General features: G+C 35.5%; 2 protein-coding genes across 2 annotated transcripts; one reads left to right on the top strand and one right to left on the bottom strand.

Moving 5' to 3' along the window:
* LOC110882775 (protein lin-28 homolog B-like) lies at positions 1-749 on the bottom strand. The gene is made up of 2 exons (XM_022130711.1): positions 736-749; positions 1-634 (listed from the first exon to the last, which is right to left on the bottom strand). Exons 1-2 carry the CDS (start codon positions 747-749, stop codon positions 1-3), a joined length of 648 nt encoding a protein of 215 aa, XP_021986403.1.
* A 4,860-nt stretch (positions 750-5,609) lies between these two features.
* On the top strand, positions 5,610-6,800 carry LOC110885891 (bZIP transcription factor 11). Its single transcript, XM_022133608.2, has one exon. The coding sequence runs from the start codon at positions 6,034-6,036 to the stop codon at positions 6,559-6,561; it is 528 nt and encodes a 175-aa protein (XP_021989300.1). The 5' UTR covers positions 5,610-6,033; the 3' UTR covers positions 6,562-6,800.
* The last annotated feature ends 9,698 nt before the right edge of the window (positions 6,801-16,498 follow it).

The following is a 16,498-nucleotide window of genomic DNA, read 5'->3' as shown; positions in this document are numbered from 1 at the left end:
CTAGCAATCACCCGCTCCAATCGATCCCCTCGAGCGCAAGTCTTGCATGGTACAAAAATCAGGAAAAAACGTAATAGCACATTGAAGTTCTTTAGACAATGTACTAACAGAAAGCAAATTGTATTTAAATTTTGGGACATGAAGAACTTCTCTAATTATCGCCCCACTTGGAAGAACACAATCTCCTCTTCCCTCAACGGATACAACCTCCCCATTTGGGGATACAACCTCCCCATTTGGTATACTGACGAGGGGCTCATAGCGTCTTCTCTTTTTGTTTTTAAGCAAGGAATCATCATATATAATATGATCGATAGCGCTCGAGTCGGCTATCCATTTTCCCTTTTTATCCATGTAACCACCCAAATTTGCTTTGGGTCTGCTGCGTGTACTCCCCTGCACAGGGCCTTCATTAGGACCAGTAACATCAACAGCTTTCGTACGACCATCAGATCCAGTCTCCACCACATACTCCACATTCTCACCATCACCTAAACTCCTAAACCTATCGGTTCTGATCGCCGACTGGTGAACAAACAGCTCTTCATCGCCGTCTTCTGGGGTTATGAAACCGAACCCTTTGGCGTCGTTGAACCACTTCACGGTGCCTGATCTTCTACAGCCGTCAACAGCCCTTTTTATGAAACCCTAGTTTTTCTTTAAACTTTGGTCTTGCCCGCTGATTTACCACCCATTCATAGGGTTTGATTTTGATCGGAGGATCTTCACAGAGACCGCTCTGATACCATAACAAAATTGTTATGTGTTTTGTTTTATTGATGATATTCGGATGATGATATTTTTATGATTACAAAGCAAGAATATGGCCTCTATATATAACAAAAGAGATGCACAATAAAAGGAGATAAAACAGGAATGGAAATCACGATAGAGCAATAGTCTTGGAGAGACAAATAAGGAGAGAATGTTGCATAATAAAAGCCCCATATTCTATATAAACATATTTATTCATAAAGCTTAAAACAGTGTATTTAGAATGATGTGTGGAAAAATGGCAACTCGTGTGTAGACTTTGATTTTCATCACAAATGCTCGTAATTTGACATATCAACTAGTTACCAAGCATTTACCTATGAGTTAAATTGGGACCGACATGAGAGATCATATTTCAAATAATAATAATAGATTGTTATTGTCATTTGTCGATACAATTATTCATATAACTTACATAAAGTTATGCATTAAGGTTGTGTGTTATGCATGCAGTATGGTGTCGAGAGAGTGCTGACATGGAGGTCGGGCCAAAGGGAACATCACGCCCTTGGCGTGAGAGAGGGGGAGTGGTGTGGAGGGGATGAGTGACTCGCTCGTCATGTGAAACAAAGACGGTTTTGAAGTGTTGTGGGGTAGGAATTTGATGTGGAGGTGGGAGATGGCGAGGAACACCACGCCTCTTGTGAGGGATGCAGCTCCCCTCACACTCACCTAAAACGATAACACATGACTTAAAAGAGTGTGCGACTCACATCCCTTCATCTTTAGCATATGTGTGGAAAGGACAAATATGTCATTGACGAACCTAAACAAATCATAAGGACATCATATGGTGTTCAACTTAACATCCTTCTTGGTCATTCGTGACTCCCCATTAAAGGTTTCCTTAGGAATTACTGATTCCAAATTTTAACTATATTATTCTATAATATCTTCTAAAAGACTAACAGTTGTTGTCAAGTCGAGCTCATTCCTGTTTAAGCTTGATTTTGACGTGTTTAACTTAAAATAGCTCGAGCTCGGCTTGTGAGTAATTTATTATATATTAACTATTTAATTTAATTATTATAGTTATATACATTAATATATTTTACAATTATAATAATTACATAACATAAGATATATATCATTAATTTATTGTGTTATAACTATATTTAATAGTAACTGGTTGATTTTTCATCTGCGCGTTGCGGCGGAGACCCAATAACTTCAAAATGCGTGTCAGCAACGACAAGCAGATACAGAATATCAAAACATAAATAAAAATTACGTGGTAAGGATAGTCATTCCGTCTTAAAAAACGATTTTAAATAACCTCATATATAATAATAGGACCTACACGTTCTAAACGTTGGAAATTCGGTTGTTTTCAGTTCAGTTATTACGGTGCTAACACATTAAAATATGGATGAGCTCGGTACCTGTAACGTCACCGAAAGTACCGATCCGGAAAATCATCGAAATTAGGTACCGGCAACGAAAATACTCGGTACAATACGGTATGGTATTTGAAGGTAAAAATCAATAAATACAAGTATGGTGCTAGACCGGTGTCGAACTGAAAGTAATGATTCTGAAAATGCCTAAAGGTGGGTACCAAATTGGTACCGAAAATGATTTGGTATAGTAAATTTGATACCGATACGATACCAGTTTGATTACAGGATTTGACACGATTTGCTCATAAATAATCTAAACATCCAAGTTAATTTTACATGCTACAATTCATTCATTACAGAAAAAGATAAAAAAGAAAGCAAAATAAGTTGTGTATATAAAATCTCATTCAAACGAATACAGTTTACTTACTGTGTGTATGAAAAGTAATCTAAACGGTGCAATTACTTGCATTGCTATGTTGCTACAGGATATGATGAGCTCGGTACCAACTGGTACCGAAAATACCGTTACCGAAATCCTAAAAGTGGGTACCGGTACCGAATATACCTGGTACGGTACGGTTCGGTACCAGTTGGTACTGGTATGACACCGGCATTTGAGGGTAAAACCGGTGAATACCGGTGCCGAACCGGTACCGAAAATACACACGGTTTGATAAATTTGATACCGGTACTGATACCCAATACCATTTGCTCATTACTTAGTGAGTTACTATTCATTCAATTTGATTTTTAATTTTAATAATTAATTAATAATTTTTAATTTTTAATTTTAATAATAATAATAATAATAATAATAATAATAATAATTAATAAAATAATAATAATAATTAATAATAATAATAATAATTAATTAATTAATTAATTAATAATTAATATATAGGGAAAGGGAATTATATAATATATAATATATAAAAATTATTTATTATAAAAAACGTAAATGTTTAGAAAAATTAATTATACGAAGAAAACAAAGATATTTCGTTTATCAATATCTTCAGTCCGATCTCATTGCAGCTTTTTTAAGCATGAATTTTTGTGAAGATACCTTTTCCTTTTATTTAGGGGTGGGGCCGTCGCTGTAGGAAACCACGGTGGGAAAAAATTTATAAGTAAACATTGTTTTTTGACCGACAAACTTCTATATAAAAATATACAGACGGGTCAGCTAGACGCTGAAAAACCCGGTTACAACAAAAGTAAACATTGTTACTTTTGATTCCATATATTTTTATTTGATGAAACATGACTATAGGGTTGCACTTTGACCAATTTTGTTACACAAATCACATTGTTAGGCAATTAGTTTTGTGTAAGAGGTTGCTAAGATGAGGATATTGAGATGAATATATAGTTGGATCGGATAAGAAATAAGGGTTTTAAAGAAAGAATAAGAATGACTTCTATATCAGATAAGATAAGGAAGAGGGAGTGATGTGGTTCAGGCATGTAAAGAGGAGACAAATGACGGAGCTGCCTAGAGTGGTGGAAACCCTCACTATAGAGGCAATAAGTGTAAAGCCAGTCACAACTAACTTGGGATGAGTGAATAAAGCAAGATTTGATCGACTTGCACTTATTTGAGGACATGGTCGAGGATATGACTTGGTGGAGACGTAGAATTAAGGTTAATAACTTTTAGGGAATGTATAGATTTGTCTTAGCTTTGCATTAATGCCTTAGTTTTACCTACTGTTAGTGGTCTTTGCGTATTACATCCCTTTTGTCTTCGTGTTTTCTACCATGTACTATTTGTTACGATTATACCTTTTCAACATTGACAAGGTTTTGAAGTCATAGGTTTCATGAAGTAGCCTCTCAATCATAAGGGATAGAAGTATGCTTTGCCTAAATCTCACTCTTCAATACCCTACCAATAGATTGCCTACAAGCATGATTTTATTGGATATGATTGTTGCTGTATTAAATTACTCTTTTACACGTTAAATGTTAATTAATTAATATTAATCATAAAAAGGTTAATAATAATTTAATTCTCAAAGTTCTATTAAGTAGTTCATCATAGGTTGTCTATTGTTTTTAAGTTTTACATCAGTTTCTGATATAAAAATGATAAGAACGTGGATATAATCAAAACCGATCAGTTATATATATCAAAAGATGAAAACATATTTATAATAGAAACCGATCAGTTATATCTATCAAAAGACGAAAACATGGATTATAGATTTGATTTTAGCTTAATAACCAAAACCAACCAATCCATACTCACCACCTAAACCGTATCATATAAAATAAAAATATTTATGTGCAAACCAATGTGAAGCATTGCTAGTTTTTGTGTTGCACAATTCTTATCCATAATATTTTTCTCATCACAAATACCCATAGTTTCGTTAATAAAAAGTTACCCATAGTTATCAATTCCTGTGTCTTATTTAAATTTAATCATTTTTTTCTTTAATCTTGGTAAAAGAAAATCATTATCTGTAATAAATTATATCATGTAGCAATATAAAGTTGGCTTTTCTTATTCCTTAAATAGAAAACTACTTTATATGAGACTCAATAGGAACACTAAAAATGGAAAATAAGAGAATAGGACATTTAACATGTTAAATATATCTCAAAATTTCAATTTAAAATGTTAAAAAAAGTTTCAAAATCTTTTTCGGAGCTTTTGCATAGAAATGTATAGTAGCTATTCTAATAAAAAAATATGTTTACCTTTAATAACTATTTTTTAAACAATTCTTTTTATTTTTTTTAATTATTAAAAAAACTTCTACATGTATTTATATGTAAAAGCACTAAAAAATTTTGAATTTTTTTAACATGTTAAGTTGAATTTTAACATGTTAAATGCACGATTCCCTGGTTCCCTAATTTTTTTAGTATTTCTCCTTAAACCTATCCCTATTCATATATTTTGTAAATGAAAGATAAATTTCTCTTTTACATTACAATTTTACAATTATAATATTGTATATAGCTGTAACTCCAAATTTAATAGGAAGTATGTTTAGAAACTTCGCCTATTAAGCAAAAACAAAGTTTGCTTTTGGCATATAGATAGTAAGGCGAAATATACAAGTGCTTATGCAAAAGATACAACTAGGTGATCAATGTATAATTGCATGCAACTATTTCTTGGGCCGTTCTAGACGGACTAATGAGTGTTTTGGGCCCCCACACGTCTCATCTCCATCCCCTCTTTCTTTTCCTTCACCTTTTATTCCCTGTTTATAAAGTTAAAACACATATTTTATTCATTCATAAAACCTAAAAAGCTTACTCCATACTCAAAAGTAAAAAAAAGCTTATTTTTATAAAATTAAATTAAATAAAATAACGTCACAACTTTCATTAAAAAAAGGATGATTCCTGATGTATAGAACTTTGAATTATTTAATTAAAAAATTTAAATAAAAAATTAGAGATACCTTTTTTTTTGCTTGTTGGTCTCTGATTTTTCCTATAAATCCCCCTACAATGCCTCCTAAGTCTCTTCCCCCTCTCTCCTTCTTCTCTCTCTCTCTCTTCATTTTGATTTCTCATCTGGGTTTTGTTGTTTTAAAAACTGCAAAAAAACCCCTATTTTTATTTATTTTTCTTTCAATATTTGTAATTTAAAATCAACATTAATGTGCAATCTATTGCTGTTAATGTATGAAATACATGTCTCAAATTCTCAGTGAATTGTTTCTTTCTGGGTTTATGATCAATTCCACATATAGACGCAGGACACATTTAGTTCAATCATTTTCAGTTGTTTTCCTCTACTGGTTTTATTATATTTCATGATTAATATTCTGTTTTTTTTCCACTAGATTACTATAAACCATCTTTATAGTTATAGTTATAATTTATAAATATAAATCCATATCCTCATATATTAAAAAGTCCAACAATAATAATAATAATCAACTTGTGTTTAATGGCATCCTCTAGTGGTATTACAACAACATCATCAGGCGGGTCCGGGTCTGGTTCCGGTTCTGGTTTATATCCGGTTCAGAGTTCTGGCTCTGAACCGGATCTTCAGCACTTAATGGACCAAAGGAAGCGAAAACGAATGATATCAAACCGCGAATCAGCACGAAGATCTCGAAAGAGAAAGCAAAAGCATCTGGATGACCTCACGGCTCAAGTGAGTCAACTCAGGAAAGTGAATGATGACATCATGGCTAATGTGAGCATCACCACACAACATTATATGAGTGTGGAGGCTGAAAACCACGTTCTGCGAGTGCAGGTGGCGGAACTCAGCCACCACCTGCAGTCGCTGAACGACATAATTGCTCTTATACAGTCGTCCATGGACCCCACTGGGTTCACGGACGAGCAGTACGGATGGGGAAGTGGCAATGCGTTTGTTGTTGACGAGTTCATGAACAACTCACTGAGTTATCTGTCTGCGACTCAGCCGATTTTGGCATCATCTGTAGACACATTCATGTACTGAATTAGATGTGAATCTTGAAGAAAGGGGAAAGGGTGTGGTGGGTGGTCCAATTAATGGTGTGACAAAGGAATAAAGATTTGTGTAAAAATGAAGAAGATGGGTTGATGTTGGGTAGGATGAACTATGATTGTATTGGGTAGTACTTGTTAATGATATTATTGTCACTAATAATATTAGTTTTACTTTTATGATTATAATTGTGTGTTTATTTATTAATTAAGTTGTGTTGATTGTATTAAGGGCAGATCTTGGAATGATTGATTGATCATATATGTAGATGTAATATGGCCAAATTTACTTTTGTTCATGAAGTTCAATTGGAAATAATATTTGTAATAATAAAAATGGATATCAAATTTAAATTCGTTTTTTTATACTTTGTACCTACAGGGAACTTCGTGATTGTTAGGACCAAAACACGATTCCACAAACACAAGAACAATCTGCACGAAGCACACGTACTCACACATTCTAAATCACAAGAACAAGAACACAAGATTTATAGTGGTCGGTCTAATCTGACCTACATCCACTCCCACAACTAGTTCTCTTCTTTATTAGGTGCTCACACAGTTTACAAACATGAATAAGAAGTATTTATATGGGTAACAATTAGGGTTGTTGACTTTACTACATAAACAGAGAATACTCCTAGAGGCTTTGACAACTTCAAACTGCACTCCATGCAACTTCATATTCATAAGTACTTCTGTAAACATTTCATCTTCACTAGTTGTGGGCGGCCTTCTCATCGGTTAACCTGAAGGCCCGTTGAAGCTCCCACTAAGCTTCAACTCATCAGTCACTACTCGTGACTCGTTCTCTGTCCCTATCGGCTCCCACTGACACGAACTGCCCGATCCTGGAACATCCTGAGAACAAACACTCTCTGAATAAAGCAGATAATCAACTGGAGAGACTTTGGCAGCTAGAATACTGGTTCTCTTAACCCACTGTCGTCTGGTAACTCTGACTGAAGCACGACCCGTGCTCCCACTGCCATGAATGCCCCTGACTGGTTTTACTGAACCTTTTCTAGCACGTTCAACCTGACTCTGACCTGTGACTCTGGGTTTGCCATCTGCAAAGCAAACCTTCTTCTGCCCACGAGATTCTGTGAACCGGATCTTGGTCTTTTTCTGAACTGGGAGAACCTCTCCCTCAGGCGGTACACTGACCATGTATAATGAGCCTCTCTTCTTGCCACGTGCAACTACTAAATTTCCCTTAGTTACCTTCCACTGTCCACTACCGAACTTAACCTCGTGACCCTGATCATCCAGCTGCCCGACTGAAATAAGCATTTTCTTCAAGCCTGGAATGACTCTCACGTCTCTTAAAGTCCACGTAGATCCGACTGGAGTAACTAAGTCAATATCACCTATGCCTGTGACATCTAAGACTTCATCATTTGCAAGTTGTACCTTCCCAAAATCCCCAATTTTAAGATTCTGTAGTGCTTCACTGCTGTGGGTAGCGTGAAATGAAGCACCCGAATCCATAACCCAGGAATCCACACTGCTCTCCACATTACAGATCAAAACTTCATCATCTGAGAGGTCTACTGCAGCATTAACTTCTTTCTTTTCATTTGGACATTGATTCCTGAAATGTCCAACCTCTTTACAATTCCAACAGGTCACATCATTTCGAGCCCTAGACTGACTCCTCTTTCTGTTCTTGCTGCCACTACTTCTGTTATTCTTTCTACCTCTGCCAACATGCATTAAATCACCCGATGATCCACCTGAATTTCTTCTTCGGACATCTTCGCCAAGAATAAGATCCCACATCTTCACAAACGTAAACTTGCTCGTATCTGAAGAGCTCGTAACAGCAGTTATGGTTCCGGACCAGCTATCAGGTAATGAGGACAATAACAATAGGGCTTGAACCTCATCATCAAACTTGATATTCACAGACACCAATCGAGACAATATCGAGTTTAAGTTATTGATGTGCGCTGTAACTGAATCACCTTCCCTCATCCTAGTATTCACAAGCTCTCGAATAAGATAAACCTTGTTCGCTGCAGAAGGCTTCTCATACATATTTGATAATGCTGCCATCATTCCTCTAGCTGAGGTCTCCTTCTGGATATTGAATGCAACATTCTCCGTAGAGTAAGCGTTATCACTGCCCTGACTTTCTTATCCATCCTATCCCAATCTGCTTGTGGCATTTTTTCTGGCCTTTCATCCTCGAGCACTACATCTAAGTCTTTCTGACAAAGTAATGCTTCAATCTGCATCTTCCACCAACCAAACTTCTTCCTGTCAAACTTTTCGATTTGCACCTTCCCGTCTTCTACCATGATAACACAAGCACGACTAAAACGAAATTGAAATCGAAACAAATAGAAAACCAACACTGAAACAAATAGAAACAGAAAACACCTGATTCAAGTTTCTTTGATATTCAAACAGACGGTTTAGCACTTGTATCTCAGTACTTATATCTTTGGTCAAAGTTGAGGGGCCTTTTTTGCAAATAAGAGAAAACTGATTTTCTCTTAAAGAAACAAAGAAAAAAAAGAACGCCCAATTCTTTCTTCTTCCTACGACCTGCTCCCACAAACTTCACAAAATCAGGTGACCAAGGTGCAAAATCAAAGCCCAAATCTTTGATTTTTGGAACCCTAGATGCGATATTCAGCAAGGATGGTCTTCGATTTCGTAACCCTAGGCGGCGATGGCTACTGGGTTATCAAACCCTAGTCACAATCTGCTGAAGATGTCTTCAAATCGGAGCCCTAATCGGAGTTAGAAACTGACGGCGGTGGCGGCTGTGCTAGCGGCGACTGGTTCAGAAACCCTAGACGCTATGTCTGCGACTGTGACTGAAACCCGAGACCACGACTTGTTCTTCAACAGGTAAGTGTTCTTCTTCACCTCTTACCTAGTTCGTGTGAATCAATCAAGAGCCTGAGCTCTGATACCAGTTGTTAGGACCAAAACACGATTCCACAAACACAAGAACAATCTGCACCAAGCACACGCACTCACACACTCTAAATCACAAAAACAAGAACACAAGATTTATAGTGGTTCGGTCTAATCTGACCTACATCCACTCCCACAACTAGTTCTCTTCTTTATTAGGTGCTCACACAGTTTACAGACATGAATGAGAAGTATTTATATGGGTAACAATTAGGGTTGTTGACTTTACTACATAAACAGAGAATACTCCTGCTAGCTGCAGAAGGAGTGTAACAAAGAACACCCCTACTAGTCAAATCCTCCACAAACCAACAGTGATAACTCTGATTATCCGTATCGTTGGAATTCAAACAAGACTGTTCAAATCAGTCGTCCTTAGTCACTCGCTCGACGCTTGCTAGGAAATTACTCGAAAAATGCTTGTTCGATTTGACGCTCGGTTGTAAACGAGCCGCTCTGCTCAGTTCGGTTTGTAAACAAAGCAAGCATGAGCAAAGGTCTGCTCGGCTCTGTTCGGCTCGAATTATTATTTTTAATTAGTATATATATATATATATATACATATACATATACCAATTTAATTTTCTTCTCAAATGAACCTCCCCTACATATACAACATGTATATACACACACCTATATATACACATACATATATATACTTAAATATAAATTAAATTTATAGTTTTATATATTATATATATATCACTCTGTTAGATTTTAGTCCACTACAAATTTACAACTATATCTATACGTAATATCCTAACCACGTCAAAAAAAATTAATATTAAATCTAAAAGTTGAACCCTAAACCGATAAACGACAGTCTACTCATCACCTCAATGTTTCATGTTGTTACCCTAAGTCGATCGTCTCCTTCTTTTAACGTCATTGTTCATGCAATATGATCATCGTCTCGTCGGCCACAACATTGTCATTCACAAGAAAAATATTATGCTATGAAATGTGTCTGTTTTTTGTTTTTAAAGACATAAAATTTGAGACCCAACATTGTCACTGTCTCTCTCAAAAAATTTAAATCAGGCTACACAAATGTCCAAATCACTACGTTCGCTCAGAATTGTGAGACCCGAGTTTGAGTCCCGTGGTCAACCGTTTTATTTTGTTTCTTTTAAAATCAAATTTTAAATGATTTGCGCAAAGGCCCCTCTATTTAGCTTAACTCAACTAACCTAGCAAACTTTCTTAAAACCAAATTTTATGATATTTAACTAACGATGTCGATATTTTAATTTTGTTTCTTTTAAAATCAAATTTTAAATGATTTGCACTAAGACCCCTCTACTTAGCTTAACTCAACAAACCTAGCTAACTTTGTTAAAATCAAATTTTATGACGTTTAACCAACGATGTTGATATTTTAATTTATTATCCAGCACCAAGAAAAATAGGTAAAATAAATTCCAATTTATTCATTAAACGAAAGATTTGGTTACAAACGGTTTGGGTTTTATGACCTGTTTTGTCGGATGTTCATGTAACTTGAATGATAAGATGCATGTTAAGCAAAGTACACATCTCTTAGTAATGCATGATTTATGATAGTGTAGTTGAGCTTTCAATCTCTATAAAACTTTTTATTGTAGTAAATGTCAAAAACAATTAAGACAAATAAATAAATTAGGTGTATCGCTCTTTGTGAATCCTAATTGATTCATTGATTGACATGCATTATGATATGAGCTTATAATACACGTTTAGTGTGTTGGTACAAATGTTATTTAGACAATGATTTTAATAGATCTATGCTAAGTTTCAAACTATACCAAACCACTAAACTATCAAAGTACAAAACCGAACCATGAACCAAGTTGTTTGGATCTCAAATCAACAAATTTACTTTGATTTAAACAGTTTGGTCGGTTTCAATGATTTTTTAACACCCCTAACATGTTAATTAACGTAGAAGTTTTGCATATGTGCATCACAACATGAATAAGATGTTAAATGAAATAACTTGGAACATTTTGATGGTAATTGTTTATATGCGTACGTACACCTGTGATGTGTGCCTCTTTGTGTTACTTGGTTATCAAACAATAACTAATAAAATCATTAAAGGATGCTTCTATATGGTATGATACATCATGTCATGTATGATACATCATATCATGCATGATTTAAACATTTGTTATTACATATATATATAAAAAAAAAAAAAAAAAAAAAAAAAAAAAACTATTGACATCGCATAATTGGTTAATTAAATTTAAAGCATAATAATTTCATAATTTGTTAGATGTTATATGAATATTATAGTTAAAGTATTGGAAAGATGCCTAACACAAAACACTAATTTAAAGGCTTAAGAAGGGTATAGAATGACGAACAACATGCTAGCTCGTCCATACAAATTCACGAAAAGCTTACTAAAAGAACCAACATAATATGCTATAGAAAGTGCCTACAAGGAATCTTTACATGTGAGATTGGTATCTTTTTGTAATGATCACATGTTTAAATAAAATTTGACGTGTTCGCTCACTTAATAGGTACTTGGTTTTAATTCAAATTTGTAAACCGTATAGAGGTTAGTTACTAGTAAGTCTTTGTTTGGATCTAATGACATGACTAATAATCAATTTCATCATTGTACACACATCCTTTCGGTGCATCAAGATAACTTGATATTGAAGAAACGTTAAATCATTTGTATACAAGTTTTAGTTTGTGTTTAAGGGTGAAGGAAGTTGTGTTGTTTTCCCGAGATTTCTCCGTATGACACATTAGCGTCACATCAAGTTTTTTTTCTCACTTTTTATAGTTTTCTTTAGAAAGCATGATGTCTTCCCAGTTTTTTTGAAAATTCCACAAAATTAAAGTATTTTAATTTAATTTATACACTTTAAAACGAACATATTTAAAAAGTTTTAATATAGAACTAAAAGAATAATCCAAATTCTAATATATTTGAATTATAATTATAATTATAATTATAATTATAACTATTAAAGAAAGTGGTCATGAACAGTAAACAAATTTTTATTGTTATTATATTTTTTTTTTAATTATAACTTTTATCAAAACAATATTTTATAAGTTTTTGAGTATGCAGTTATGACGTGTCTATTTTTTATCTACATTTAGTATTTTTTTTATATGTCGACGCCGTTTATCCTTTATATTATTTTAATAATATAAGTAATGTCTTATAAAATTTAGAAAATAGCGTTGTGACGTGTAAGACCCAGTTTAAAATACCCGTTCTTAACAGCAATTAAGCTTTACATAATATACCAAAAGTAGTCTTTACAAAAACTTTCAATATTCGAAAGTCATATAATAAAACATTTACTTGTTTAACCTACTAACAATGTTCCAAATTAAACTACTAGTGTTTACAATATAACAAAACATGGATCAAGTGCGGAAGCGTAACGTTAGGTGTTCGGTTCGAATCGATTGCTTGATCTTCATCCTTTACTTGGGTACCTGAGAACTAACATTTTAAACAAGCATTAGTACTATCACTCTTGGAAATTTACGTATTCGAATCAGGTCCGAACACAGGTTCGAGAAAATGATCAAAACAAATTTTGTCAAACAGGGCTCCACCGTAATTTACGGTGTCACCGTAAATTACGGTGGCTTCTGGACATTTGGGGCCTACCGTAACTCAGTAGGAATTCACCGTAAAGAATTGCAGGCCACCGTAAATTACGGTACTACCGTAATTTACGGTAGACTCTGCACATCACTCCCTTGTTTAAAATGCAGTTTTCTTGCTGATTCGTTAAGAGTCGAAACAGCACAAATTCGCATAAATTGCTGAGCGGCTGGGCTAGTACTTCATACTTGTGTTCTGTTTATAACATTACTCAACCTATTCTTAAGCGGGCATGCTTACGAAATCGACTTACACACTAGATTACAAGACTTATTAATTAATTGTTTATACTATTTTCATGCGTCGGATCTGCACCTTAGCTCCTATATTAAGAACAAGGTTTCTTAATTTGGGTATGGTGTTCGTTACACGGCATACTCATCATGTAATTCACGCATTATATAATAGTATCATGCTTCATGCTTATTACCAAAACTTGTTTGACCCGTTTGGGTGTTAACTTACACACCATTACGGATATGTAAGATTTCATGCATTTTCACTTGTTTTGACCCATTTACTTGTTTAAGACACTAGTCATATTCGTGACGTATTGGTAAATCTTTGTTGTCGTGTTTCAAAATTGACTACATAAAACTAACAATAAGGTATAATGTAACGAAACAATAAATTTCGTACCTTTAGAGCGCGACTTTTCCTCGTGAATTCCCCTCGGCTTGTCCGCTAGATGAACCGGACTCTTTACCTAGAAAAATTCAGTTTTCACAACATGTTTAGAACTCTTTTCATGACCATAATCACATCATTATGGACCATTATCAAATCTGCGTTTTTATCCAAATTTTAACATTTAAGTCCTCACTTAGGCATTTCAACAAACACCTAGCGGGTCAGATTTTCCTACAATCGTTACCAAGTTCGTGGCACGAAATTTAACATCTAATTTCACTTTATTTAACAAGTTTTTACATACATCTTGACATCTATATTTCTGAATCATTTCACAAATTCAGATTTTGTTAGAACAAGAGTCAATCTCTAGTATTCACCAAGTTTCCCTCAAGCCCATTTGTTCCCCACATGTAAATCCCCAAACCTTACAAACATGATGCAAAGTTTTGACAAGAAATCACATAGGGTTTAATCCTAGACATCAAATTACTTCAAGATTCATTCATGCATTACATATCTAGGCTAAATTTCAGTTTTTCAAAGTTAACCTAGAATTGTGATGGATCAAAATGCCAAGATTTTACATACCTCTTTGATCCTTACAACAAGGGGTTTGCTAATTCGTGTTTGGAACTTGATTTGGAACGAGATTGAGGCTTCAATTTGCAGATTTTAGTTGTGAAATTAGGGTTTGGGAGAGCTCCTGTTCGCCCCTCTTCTCCTTGATCGACTAGACACACCAATTTTGGTGTGTTTGGTTTGGTTTTGTCACAATTAATAGTAAACTTTTGATTTTTGACAAGTTTAGTCCCTTGACTACCATTTTCTCTAACTTCAAGTGTTTTAACCATAGTATGAGTTATTTCAAGACTAAAATTTAACTAGGTTAAGTTCTTAATTGGTAATTTCTTGTTTATTAATTCTTTGAACTTTATAATATAAGGGTTTATATTTTTGGGGTGTTACAAGTCCACCCCCCTTAAAAAGGGTTTCGTCCCCGAAACCGAATTACGTACCAAATAATGTAGGGTAGAGACGCCGCATCTCCTCTTCGGATTCCCAAGTAGTGTCTGACCCTTTTCTGTGCTCCCATTTGACCTTGACTTGGGTTATCATTTTGTTCCTCAAACTTTTCTCCTTACGATCTAAAATCGCAATTGGTTTTACTGCATAGTTGAGGCTGTTATCCACTTCGATATCGTCGTAGTGGATATGAGCAGTTTCGTCGGCCAAACACTTTCGAAGATGTGATACGTGGAATGTGCTATGAATTCCACTCAACTCTTCGGGTAATTCAAGTTGATAAGCCACTTTACCAACCCGTTCAACGATTCTAAATGGCCCAATGAATCTTGGGCTTAACTTTCCTCTTTTTCTGAATCTAATAATACCCTTCCATGGGGAGACTTTTAGCATGACCATATCGCCAACCTGAAATTCAATTGGCCTATTCCTTTTATCCGCATATGCCTTTTGCCGGTCTTGAGCCGCTTTCAGGTGTGCCCGAACTATGTTGATTTTCGCGTTTGTAGTTCGGATTATGTCGGCAGGTGCTATCCCCCGAGGACCCACTTCTCCCCAACATACTGGGGTCCGACATTTTCTGCCATATAATAGCTCATACGGAGCCATTTTAATACTCGCGTGATAGCTATTGTTATATGCAAATTCGACCAAGGGTAAATGGACATCCCAACTACCTCCAAAGTCAATAATGCAAGCGCGCAGCATATCTCCCAACGTTTGTATTGTCCTTTCGCTCTGCCCATCCGTTTGTGGATGGTAAGCAGTGCTAAGGAACAATTTAGTTCCCATCTGTTCTTGGAATTCACGCCAGAATTTCGAAGTAAACCGAGTATCTCTGTCTGACACGATGGATATCGGTACCCCATGCCTTGCTATGATTTCATTGGTGTAAACCTCCGACATTTTCTCAGATGTATAAGTCTCACGAATGGGAATAAAGTGAGCGCTTTTAGTTAACCTATCCACGACTACCCAAATAGCATCAAAACCACGACTTGTTTTAGGCAGTTTGGTTAATAGGTCCATCGTAATTTGCTCCCATTTCCAAACCGGAATTTCTAACGGTTGGATTTTACCATACGGCTTTTGATGTTCCGCCTTGACTTGTAGGCATGTTAAGCATTTTTCCACGTATTTCACAGTGTCTCGCTTCATTCCGGGCCACCAATAGTTTTGCTTCAAGTCATGATACATTTTGGTCGCTCCCGGGTGAATGGAATAACGGGATTTATGAGCTTCATCAAGTAGAAGCTTCTTAACCCCACATGTGTTAGGAACCCAGATTCTATTAAAACGAGTCTTTAGGCCGTGACTGCCCACCTCAAGGTCCTTCACTTGGCCGATAATTCTTTCCTTTTTCCAGTTTTCCGCCTTTACAGCTTCATTCTGTGCTTCTCGAATTCGTTCTAGTAAACTTGAAGTCACAACCAGTTGCATTGATCGTACCCGTATCGGGGTATAATCTGTTTTGCGGCTCAGCGCATCGGCCACTACATTGGCCTTACCGGGGTGGTAATGTATTTCGCAATCGAAGTCCTTGACGGTTTCCAACCACCATCTTCGCCGCATGTTTAATTCCTTCTGGTCGAAGAAATATTTCAAACTTTTATGGTCGGTAAAGATGGTAAACTTTACTCCGTACAAGTAATGTCTCCATATCTTTAAGGCAAAAACCACCACCGCTAATTCTAAGTCGTGAACCGGATATTTA

The sequence above is a fragment of the Helianthus annuus genome, chromosome 10 (genome assembly GCF_002127325.2).
Source record: "Helianthus annuus cultivar XRQ/B chromosome 10, HanXRQr2.0-SUNRISE, whole genome shotgun sequence".
In the NCBI taxonomy this organism is placed as follows: Eukaryota; Viridiplantae; Streptophyta; class Magnoliopsida; order Asterales; family Asteraceae; genus Helianthus; species Helianthus annuus.
The sequence above is the reverse complement of the archived record's forward strand: the minus strand, read 5'-3'. Positions and strand labels throughout refer to the sequence as shown.

Coding starts and splice junctions, on each gene's coding strand:
- LOC110885891 (XM_022133608.2), top strand. CDS start 6,034: ATGGCATCCTCTAGTGGTATTACAACAACATCATCAGGCGGGTCCGGG.